At 40.8% G+C, this 11759-nt stretch overlaps 1 protein-coding gene across 3 annotated transcripts in view; it reads left to right on the top strand.

Moving 5' to 3' along the window:
* The window catches only part of MANBA (mannosidase beta), a 48211-nt gene that overhangs the window by 31646 nt on the left and 4806 nt on the right, over positions 1-11759 (top strand). For all 3 annotated transcript variants that reach the window (XR_011140904.1, XM_068941994.1, XM_009689351.2), the window contains exons 13-16: positions 790-954; positions 2714-2858; positions 8494-8636; positions 10478-10735. Coding sequence is in view for 2 of the 3 variants with exons in the window: in XM_068941994.1 (XP_068798095.1) it covers positions 790-954; positions 2714-2858; positions 8494-8636; positions 10478-10735 (711 nt within the window). In the remaining variant the exon portion in view is untranslated. The remainder of the gene's footprint in view (positions 1-789; positions 955-2713; positions 2859-8493; positions 8637-10477; positions 10736-11759) is intronic.

Here is an 11759-nt window from a genome sequence, read left to right on the forward strand (position 1 = left end):
GCATGCTTATTTATAAGGAGTTCAGAATGTTCCTTTCAATTTCCTGGACAAAGTATATGATCTTTTCCTAAGACATAATCAGGGCTTTCATCTCTATTAACAACAATGAAAATTACTCAGTCCATCCGGTCTGAAAAGGAACAAATTTGAATAAAAATATTTCGTAGAGATTTTAATTACAATGAAAGTGTAACAGTAATGGCTATGTGAGCTATACTGGATAGTTATTCTCGATTAAAAAATACTGTTTTCGCGATCATTTGTTTTCAGAGGTAGGTTGTTGCAGCAGGTTTTGAATGTTTTATTACTAGACTCTTTAGCTGTGTTAGCCTCTGAAACTTTTTATCTTGGAAAGAGCCCTAGCTCTTATCTTCTGAGGTACTAAATACGTGAGAGTATGTCTAAATGAGTTTGACTAGAAGCTGGGATTCTTTTGTCTTAATCTAGGGTGTTTTTGGTTTACTGATGAACCCAAACAAACCTTTGAGGTCCCTTGGTCAAACTGAACCTGTGAAGAAAATAAGTTAAGTGCCACTGAGCTGAGAGTTTCTCTTGCTGATGAAATAGCACTGACTGACTGTTTTCGCTTGTTCATACGCGTAGTATAAGAGAAGGGTAATACTGACTCAAAACTCTTGCACAAAAGGCACTATAGAAATGTATTAGCCACTTTAATGTTGTTGGATGATGGCAGCAGACTGTAATGAGTATCTTTGCCTGAATATCCTGCCAGTCACTAGGAGGACAATTTGCCTTTTCATTCTGGTCTTTCCTTCATGTTTTCAAAAGGTTTCTTCTGCAGAGGACTGGTCCTACACGAGCAATTTTTCTCTCCATCGACAGCACCATGAAAATGGCAATGACGAGATGATTCAACAGATTGGGCGTCATTTCAAGCTTCCCCAGAGCACAGATCCCATTAAAAAGTTCAAAGACATGATTTACCTCACTCAGGTAACAGCAAGGTCTTCAATACTGAAGTAGCTGTCAATACTTGTTCCAACAGATACTATCAGCAGTTAAAATGGAGTCTATTCTGTTAAAGAGCGTGCAGTCATATAGAAACAGTTTCTGCCTTGAAGTACCGGAGAATCTATTTTAATGTGCGACCAGCTTGCACTCCTCAGTTACTGGGGGGAGACTCCAACTTTCCTCGCAGAAGGGCTTGGAATACTTCTCAGGGAATGCTTCATGCCTGTATTTCCCAGAAACTGGCCAAACTGGGAGGAGGTCTGACTGGTTTCATGTGCTACCCCTGTCCCTGTCACCCGCTGTGCTCACTCATGAAGCTGGCAGGGGATGCGTGGATGGGCTGGCCCTCCTTGGTGCACAGCTCTTCCTAGAGCTACTCTATACCATTCTTCTAGGCTAAGTATGTTTTAGTCTTAATGTGACCTTTCTAGGCTTACTATTCTGTTTTTGCCACAAGGAGTACACCAACTTTTTTAAAGAAAACTATTTGTAGAGAATGAAGTGCTCTGTGAAGGAGATTATTAGAAGGTTTCTTTTCTATTCAGGACTCAAATATTGATGTTTTAGAGAATCTGTTTTGTTTTTTCAAATCAGTAGATTATATTTTGCTCTTCATCTGAAGCACTAGCTTGCTTCATGCTTGTTTCTTCCTTCATGTGGCTTTTAAGTAACTTTTTAATGCTGTTACGTTTAAACTGCTGTTATTTTGTGTTGTATCCCAAGGATTCAGAAGCACCCTTGACAGGAATAACGGCACACGAGTTTTTAATGTTTTGAGAGCTACCATCATCAAGTTTGTATACAAAAACAAAACAACTGGAGAATTAGAGTGCTGATGACAAGAGAACAAGGGCAGATGATGCTGTGAAATTGAAGGCAGGGGTGAAACTTATGCCGTGAGATCCTGACCCAAAAAGCTATGAGGGTTTCTCAGCTATGGGGTTAAGTCTATCAAGGCTTTAGTAACAGGTTAAACAGTTTAAGGATCCCAAAATAAGGACAGCAGAAAAGATAGGGAGAGTGAATTTGGCCCCAGTAATTATCTAGAAGTGTTAACCTTACCTTTTGGGTTGGCTTAAAGACGAACTTTTTCCTGCTTTTTGAGGTGAGTCTAATAACATGCTTTCAGAAGAAACTAACTTCATTTTTTCTTATATTGTCCTTGTCATCTTTGGCACTGCTTACGTGGCTTCTCTTGAGGACTTGGCCAGTGAAAAATTCTGAAAAGCATTTTTTACAGTCAAGGTGGGAAGAGAGAGAAGTGGCAGCGCGGGTGAAAAGGGATTGTTCTTCAGGTGCACAGTTTTGACTGTGTTTTGGGGATGCGTTGTGTGTTCAGAGTATAGGGACTCGGAATGATTAAAGACGAAGACTTTATATGATGTGCACGGTAACGAACGCAGGAAGTAGTGCAGCTCTTGAGTGTGTTCCCTGCCCCTGCCCACCTTCCATTTACCTTTCAAAGATAGACCCTGTTGCACTGTGATCTTCACTGAGTAGAAGGTAGGAGTGGCCCCTCCAAAGCTCCTCTAAAGAAAAGCTTGTAAAAGCTGTTAGGAGTTACTAGGAAGAGATCTCACATAAGCACAGGCCCACTGCATTGCTTGCATACACTCTTCAGGACTTGAGTTTGAAGTTATATGCTGCTGCTGTGAACTCTGTGTTTTCTGCGAATATGATTTGAAAGTGAAGTACAATTTGAAGATAACTTTTTTTTTTTTAATGTATTTTTTTGACCCAGGTGATGCAGGCCCAGTGTATAAAGACAGAAACCGAATTCTATCGTTTTAGTCAAAGTGAGATAGTCAAGGGAGAAGGACACACAATGGGTGCGCTGTATTGGCAACTCAATGACATCTGGCAGGCACCTTCATGGGCTTCCTTGGGTAAGTTTTGCAACAGTTGTGTGATGAGACACACCACATATCAGGCTTGTTTTTGTTTTCCTTCACTCGAAATATCAGAAGTAAGGCCCTGCATTCTCTCTGGATTACATTGTAAGCTTTGTGCATGTTTCTATCCATCCTTTAGAAATACATTGCAGAAGAGTGTTTTACAGGATCCTCTTGATAGTTTGTAGAAATGGAAAAGGGTGAGGAATGAAGCAATTCTTTTTCCATGGAACTTTTCCTATTGAAATCCAGATTTAGCGCCACCAACTCAACCTTTTTTAGAAAGGTCTAAAGAGACTTAAGAAATTTAAAATGGCTTATAACTCTTAATTTCTTTAAAATAGGGGTGTGTGTGTGTGTTTGTTTAAGCAGTATTCTCATTTTACCTAAGGAACTAACATCCTTGAAGATGGACAAAGCTACCTATTAGGAAAAGCAGTGATGGTTAAGGCTAAGGCCAGATCCCCATTGTAAGGTGAACTTTCAACTGCCATTGCTTTGTTATGTAGAACTTGATCTTCCTGAAACTGTGCTGTGCTTTATACAGGATTTTCTGAAGAAGTTTTGTATTTTTTTGAAAGAGTTCTTCTAAAATTGAAAGCTTCTGAGAATTGCTCTAGTTCCAAAGAGCCTATCCTAGAAAGACGCGATTATATTTATTGGCTGTGCTGTGCAGATACGTGTGCCATGTCACCCTGGATGAAGATAGAAAGAAAGAGGGCTAGTGGGTTAAGAGGGTAACATGAAGAGCTTTTATGTATAGTTATGCTTTCCATAATCCAGCAGTTTTGATTTCAAGACACCTCCCCCCCCCAAGGTAAAATGATAAAAACATTTCCCTTGAGTTAGCAGTAATGTGTTGTCAAAATCCTATGGAACTCCAATGCTGCTCTGAGCAGGATGATAGTGTCTAAAGGTGAGGTATCCAGATTTCTTCAGTAGCCAGTCTGGAGATATGGTTATCTCCCAAGCGTGATTTCATCATGTTCACAGCTGTCTAATCAGTGGGATGAGTTATCTTCCCTGTGCCGATTTTAATTTTCATAAAGCTTCATATGACACCTCTCATGTAGCATAGGATTCTTTCTCCTGAGAAGTTTCTTGTTGGAAAAGACAAGATGATGAGCTTAGCTTTTTGCCTAACTTATTAAACAGCCAGTGTCAGGTGAGGTGAATCACTATTTGTGACTAAATTATTCTGCTAATACACTGTCTAACTAAACTACACGTGATACCTCCATTTGTATATATTCATTTTAGAACAGCAAAATGGAGTAATCAGGCATATGAAGGGAAAACTTGCTTAGGCAATAAGAAATAGGGAAGGAATGTGTGGTATGAGGGAAGTGGCTATGTTTCATGTTTTGAACGTTTTGTCTGGAAGTCATTTTGAAATGGAGAAGCCATTCTATGGCAGCCGTACAGGACTTGAGTAGAGTCTCTTTCATGTCAGTGTTGGTTATTTCTTGCATAATCTGCTTTCTAAAATATAATCTCTTTTTAAGGTTTTCACATGTGAAGAAATATGAGTGGATTAGGAAAAGCTAAACATTGGTTTGAAGTTCTGGACCTGTTCCTGGGACAAAATGCCATTTGACTTTGTTTTAGAGACGTAACGCTCTGTACCCTCCCCCTCTTTTTCTTTTTTGTTCTTTGGAGATGTTTGCCCCTCTCCCATTTTTTCCATTCGTCCAAGCATAGCAGCTACCACCAACAAAGCAGAACAAACCACGAGAAATAAAAGGCTGTTTTATTTAAGCTTTAAGACAGCGGTCCAGCTGTAATGCTTGTGTTTCCGGACTGTATGGAGCTATATTAGGAGATGCAGTACCTCAGTATTTATTTTTATGATTCTAGTAATGACTAGACTTTTAGGCTTTAAGTGCCTCAAAAGAAAAAGCTACTTGGAAAAATGTCTCTTTGTAAAGACAGGTGTACTGATAGATGAAGTAACTGTGAAGACCATAAATGCCTTTTTAAGTACAGAGCTGACGTCATTGTGGGAAATATATCAAATACTTGAATTATTCATAAGTTGTTGAAGTTAGTTTACAGAAAGGATGCTCAGCAGCGATACAGCTGTCCCTTTGTTTCATTTATTCCCTCAGCGGAATGAGGAAAGGTTTAATATTCATTTAATTAGGCAGTGTGGTAGAGGGATTTTTTGAAATGCTAATAGCTGAAATTTATGCAAAACTTCAGAGAAATTAGTTTTATTTGCACTTCAAAAACACATTTCTGCATCTTGTTAGGTGACATAGTAGCATCACTGATGAAGGTTTCTCTTATTTAAATCTATCATTTCATAAACAGAGCCATGGAGGGGTTTGCATAATTTCCCGTATGACGCGGAAGTGTTTCTTTGTGAAATGAGGAGGGAGAAGGTAGCAAACATGTCTCATTTTCACTTACCTTTAAAATGTTTTACTGGAATTGAATTAAAATCCGGCACAGCATTCCTGTTTTTACACTCCTGCCTTCAGTTCAGAACTAAACAGGTTTTACCTAGTAGCTGGCTGCAGAGCTGGTTGTGCTGTGTTGAATGCTTTAGCATCTGAGCGTTGTTTTGGTGAAGAGCGCTGTAACGCACTTGGCAATTTACCACCCTCCAATGAAAGTGTCACCTTGAGGTACTCAATTCGGCTGTCCTGAGCCTCCCATGAAGGGATAACTGACTTTTATTGCGGGTTCAATGTTTGGAGCCCCTGGTGAGCTGAAACCACAGGCTATTAGGGAGAATAATAGATTTGCATTCATGAGGTTGTGAGGAAAGAACTAGCAGCATGTTTCTCAGGTTGCATTTAATGGTGTGAAGTGATTCATTTAAACTCCATTCCAGAGGGGGGAGAACTGTTTGTTCGCACTCCAGCTAGCAGTGTAGAAGGCTTCAGGGAGCCGTCAGCAGCCATGGTATTGGCGTCTCATGACAAACCCAATTTTACTTTCCTGTTCTGAAGTCTGGTATTACGAAGAGCGCAGACCCGACCCTGCATGTTGTTGTCGGGAAGAATTTGGGGAACTTTGGATTTCTTCAAGAGTTCATTTAAATGTGGGGGGAGGAGGAGGAGGAAGGAACCATCCCAGAGTTGTTTTAAATAACTTTTGACTGTTGCCTGTGGGCATGCATGCCTGTAACAGGGAAGTTTAAACCCAGACATTTCTCACGCCAGCTATTCCATCTCTGGATTTCTTACTTCTCTGCGTGGCAGGAGGGAGATGTTTCATATGTAACTTGCTTATTTTTAAATCAAGAAATGTGACTCTGGTTTTAAGGAAATCAAGACAACAGTTGAGCTGAAAAATGTGACTGTCCTATGAATGGGCTTCAGTTCTCTGTGCTGTCTGAAGCTACTTTGACAACTATATTACCAAGATTCTGTTGCTGGAAAAATTGTCTTTGGAAGTCCCTTCCTCTGTGAAACTGCTCCAGCAATTAAGCTTTGTTCTTCAAAATGGCTGTAGGCTTTTTGGGAAGGGAAATATCAGCCTTTTAAAACAAAAACAGCAACAACAGAAAGATTTTGTATAAGCAAACTACTGGTGTTTGCAAACATCGCCAAACAATAGCTGGAGTAGTTGAACCCTAAATGAGTTTTGAAATAGCGAAACTTTTTAAGTTGGAGGTGTGTGATTTGTTTGCTTTTCTTTGTTTTTGTTTTTTCCCCTGGAGAAGTGTAACGTCAAATTTATTCCCTTATTCTGAAGTGTTTTCCCCACCTTACAAGTTTTTGGAGGAGCTCTCTCTTGGCTGCCTGCGTAGACAAACTTCTGTCTTTCCCTGCAGTAATTACTGTAAGGTGGCTGCGTAATCCATTCTGAAATCAAGGCATAATGTAAACTGAGGATGGGGTCCATTAGCAGAGAAACAGGACTTTATATTAAACTAAGTAACAGAAATTACTGCAACTATATTATTCATTTTCATATTTAAGTCTAGATTTTTACCACGTAAATTAAGCTGAGGCAAAATTGAAGTCAGCAGGCATCGAAACCTCAGCCTTTGCTGGGTATCTAGTCTGAGCTCGCAGTGGGTTGTTTGAGGCCTGCAGTGAAGAGCATCTACTGCACTGACAACTGAAATTCCTGAGAGTCTTGTGGCAATCCTGAGGGCTTCGGAAAGTTCAGCCGCTCCCAGAGCCTGAGGTTAGGCACAGTGACGTTTCTCAGACAAGGCCCTTTGCTTTTATTTTCTAGATCAGATGCGGCCCCCAAACCTGCTTTGCTTCAAATGAGCCATGCCCAGTCCAAATCTCATCTTCTCAAATGTCAAGGCCCTGAAAAGTAATTTGTTAGCATTTCCTGGTTTTAGAGTTGTCGTCCTTTAGACCACCAACGTTTTCTGTCAGCGGTTGTCCTTGGGATGCAAGAGCGTGGTTCTGTTTGTGTGCTGCGCAGCACTGATATACCAGCTGTGCTCCTCAGCTTAGCAAACCGTCTGTATCTTGAAGAAACTCAGCAGCCTCTGCTGAAGTATTCTTTCAGATTTCATCTCTTCAGTTGGGTACAGTGCAGTTAACTCAAATGCTTGCGTTGTTTTTTGGCAGCAGCCTGATCCCGTAGCACAGTTGAAGTGTGTACGAACACTCGCAGGCAGATATAAGCTTTATTTGTCTATTCCAGCTAGCTGGTTGTGAGCTTGCTGAAAACAAGGTGATGTGTGGGGGTGCTGAGCCAATGCTAATGCACTCTGCTCCCCGCAAAGTTCACTCCTGTCTGTGTGGTGTATGGGCAGAGCGTGTTCAGGTCTGCCTGTGAAAGCCACAGACATACCCTTAAAAGACCTACATCACTCTGGATGAAGCTGTGAATAGTGAGGTGTTTGAAAAGTACTAAGAGCTTTGTAGAAGTACCAAAACGCAGTAGAGGTAATTGGTTATAGCAAAAGTGTCTTACTGGAAATATTTTTCAGCATCCCTGAGCTTTAAACCTGTTGTACAAAACAAAGAGCCAGAAACATGAATGAATCATGGGATGCAAGTTTCCTTTACTTACAAGATTATGCAGCTGGCTTGCTACTTCTCTTTAGCGCTGTTTCAGTGACTAAATAACGGTTGAGCAAAGACAGAGTTAAAATGCTGGTAGTGGGTACTAGACAGAAAATGAATGGAGAAAGAAATAGAAACACTTTCAAAATGCTTGTGTGGCAGTTTTGCATCTGGCAAAATTACGTCCTTTGGAGAGGAGACAAGGTTGCATGGCTTTTCTGGTTTGTAAATGGCAGACTATCAAAATATTAAAAGTAATGAGGTACAGCTTTTCCTTAAATAGACAAAATGAGCTGTTTGGCATATGTCTACAGCAGGTATTTATAAATCCCATACAGTAAGCGTAGTCTGTAAACCTTTGCAGGTTTGTTTTCCCTACTGCAGAGCTGTCCTTGGTTTCAGAGCTTGTACGTTTTGCATGAAGCTTAAAGTAAGCTTGAAAGAGCAATAAATCCCTTCCAGAGCAGAGCCCTGCCTGGGAGAAAACAAGAGTCCCTCCAGCTGTTCTCTGCACCTGATAGAGGTGCAAAGGGGTGGAGGAGACATTGTACTGCTGTAAGAGCACCTGAGAGCTCAGGAAGGGATTGTCTGCCAAGGCAGTCTCGGATTCAGTCTGAATCTTTCTCCCTTTTAACCCTTCTCAGAGTATGGTGGTAAATGGAAACTGCTCCATTATTTTGCCCAGAACTTCTTTGCACCACTGCTGCCTGTGGCTTATGAAGATAGAGGTGTGTTGTACATCTATGGTGTTTCAGATCTTCACACAGACCATCAGCTGACACTCAGGGTAAGTGACACTTTTCTTGCCACCCCTATGTCCCTTCCCCGTGGTTTCAGCAACTGATATGAGAAACTGCAGCGAACACCTCTTCATATAGGCATGCTTCAGTAAGTCCGTGCTCAAACGCAATGAGGTGCACTTCTCGTCCTTAATCTTCTTAGGGGCAGCGCTATCCCTTACTGCCATAATAGCGTGCACTGCTTCACAGAGCAAGGAATCAATTGCCTATAGCCTGTTCATATAGTTGAGGTCAGCTGTTCTGTTCAGGTGTTAAAGGGATTTGTGGTTAAATAAAACAAGGGTTGAAAAATAGTACGTCGCTACTTAACGTATCTGTGGCCTGGGTGTTAGAACTAGATTAATTGACTAAAATGAGGAAAAAAAAATTGTCTTGCCAGCACTCGAACTACACTGCTTTAGGAAAAAGGACTAGATTGTTTTGTGAAATACCAACAGAACAGCTAGGTGAACTTTAATTATAAGGTAACCTGTGCAACATCATCATTTCACTATTGATGCCTTAACGGTTTTCTAACGGTGCTATAGAAGCTGATAGGATTTCTTGGGCAGTATTTGGGTTACTGAATTTTGTCCTGTAGAACCCAGTCTTGCTCTTCAGTTTCTTAAGTTTTGTTATTGTTAATCAAATGACAGCATGCCCCAGATGAATTTAGGGGCTGTTTTCCAATTATAAGATACAGTTCCTGATGTAAAGGACTTACAATGGGAAAAGGCTGTGAAGGACAGAAAAGCAAGCCTAGAGAGATGGAATGACTTGCTCATCAGTTCAGAACTAGGTGTTTGGGCATTTTGATTCTGAGTTGACAGCTCTGTCTGATAGGCTGTGACAAATCTTCAGATTCATAAGGTTAGCAGTTCTTAGAAGTTCCACTCTTGTTTCTGTTCTGGAGAGGTTTTTTTGGCAGTTGACAACCTCCAGTGTGGAAAATGGTTGCCATTTCTGGATAGCCAGTTCTTAGAGTAGGACTGTGCTTAATGAAATCGTTTATTTCTGGTCTGAGCTATAGTGACAGACTTAAATTCAGATTTTCTGTTAATATCAAAGAAGCGTTGGCAGTAGGCCAGTTCCAATGAATACCGTATTTAGCAGTTCATGAAAAACAGAAACTTAAAAAGTTTTGAAAGGAGCTAAGATCTGTTTTTGATTGCAGACCCCTGATAAGATCAAATCACAACCTAAAGTACGAAAAGATAGAAACCTGTCACTCTATTTAAGGTGCCTATTCTCCAGATTATGCTTTTTCTTTTTTAATTTTAATATAAGGGGGCATTCATAATGCATGCAAGACCTGTGGGAAAGTATGTTCTTCTGTGTTAATATGATTTCCATAATCCCTTTTAGGATGATGCGTTTTGCTTCTATTTAACAGTGATTGTGCAGAAGCTCTAGGTTACCCAGTTGGGTTATATCAGATATCGCTGAGCAATTTCAAGAAAATCCTTTGTTTGACTTCTTTAATTGGGGGAGGGAAGAGTCAAAAAAGGCTAATGCCTTTTTCTAATTACATTTTGCTGCACACCCATCACAACCGGAAGTGGCAACCCCATCCTCTCCAGGAGCTTGGAAAGAACAAAAGGCTTTTCAGGTCAGGAGGAGCAACAGATCCAGACTGTTTGAGATGGACTTGTTTTTAGGTTCATATAACAATCTAATTATTATTCAGTATTTACTGTTTCCATCTTTGTAGAGTGTTTTGCTATTAGAGGTGGAAATTGGTTGCTACTGGCAGACTATCTCTTGCAATGAGTATCTGGACCCAGCCCTAGGATGCTGGGTTGTTTTCACTTTTCTTTCACTAGCTTTTTGCTCTCAACATGCTTGACAGGTCACTGTGCACATATGGAGTTCTCTGGAGCCGGTATGCACCCTTGTCAAAGACAATGTGACCATTGAAGCACAAAGCGCTGTCCCCATCTACAAGGAGCCTATAAACGACCTGCTGAAAAGATGCAGAAACTGTACCAGGAAGAGCTGTGTTGTTACTTTTTACCTTGTGGGAAAAGATGGGCTCCACAGTCCTACGAACCATCACTTCCTGTCATCACTAAAGGATGCTGTGGGCTTGGAAAAGGCTCAGCTTAGTGTAAGCATCAGTCATGCTGGATTTCAGTGTTTGGTTTTGCTAATCTTGCTATTTTGAGTTGTTTGCCCGCTACACGTTGTCTGATTCCACTGAATGTTTTGTCTCCATAGCTGTAGCAATTATAACCTCCACATACAGTTCAAAATGGCTTTTTATTTCCTTGTCACTATATCCATATCCAAATACCACTGTTTTTTTTTTCCCCTCATTTTTCTTTAATAATGAAGTCTCCATTTCACTTGGTTTAGCTGTCTTTCACCTGTCTGTGGTAGCATCCCTGCTTTCATTCTTTTTGTCCCGAGATAGCAAGTAGCGTTGTGGCAAGTGATTTGGCTTGCAGACTGTACCATATGCCAGTACAAAGTGATGCTACTTGGGTGGAGTGTGGAGTGCACTAACTATTGTCAACAGTATTTCCTTTTGAAGTGTGCTCTCTCGGATTGGAGTACCATTGCTAACGCACAACATTGCATGCTTCTTTCCCTCTTCTGCAAAGCCCTGCCTTCTGCCTAAGGGGTTGCGATTTGTATAATAGTGATTATTTCTTAATATCTGTACAGTGTGTCAGCCCTCTGAAAAGGCATAAAGAGCATGAAAGTGTTGTGTAATATTGTCACTTGTTCCATTTGGTGCTTTTCCCTAGATTTCTCCCACACCTAGAAAGCAGTGTGTGTCTGTGTCTGTGTATGCATTTTTAAGCCTCACGTTTTGGCTTGTAAATCTTACTCCAAAATTCTTAATAAGTGGAATAGCAGGATGGAGCCTGTGCATTGCCACATTTGGCTTCCAAACTGCAGCTCTGCTCTTTAGAGCTACGCTAAACAAGGGGGGAATAGAAGTCTTTAATCTCTTTGAATATGGACCAACTTAATTGCTCACAAGAAAAAAATGGGCCAGATTTCCCCCTCTTATCTCTTTCACAGCAGCATGGCCTGCCTCCTGAATATACAAAGGAAAGAAGTCAGTCTGTTTTTAAGCTAGTGGCACAATCTGGAGTCTGAGTCATGCTGGGCTTTTTGGAGAT

The sequence above is a fragment of the Struthio camelus genome, chromosome 4 (genome assembly GCF_040807025.1).
Source record: "Struthio camelus isolate bStrCam1 chromosome 4, bStrCam1.hap1, whole genome shotgun sequence".
In the NCBI taxonomy this organism is placed as follows: Eukaryota; Metazoa; Chordata; class Aves; order Struthioniformes; family Struthionidae; genus Struthio; species Struthio camelus.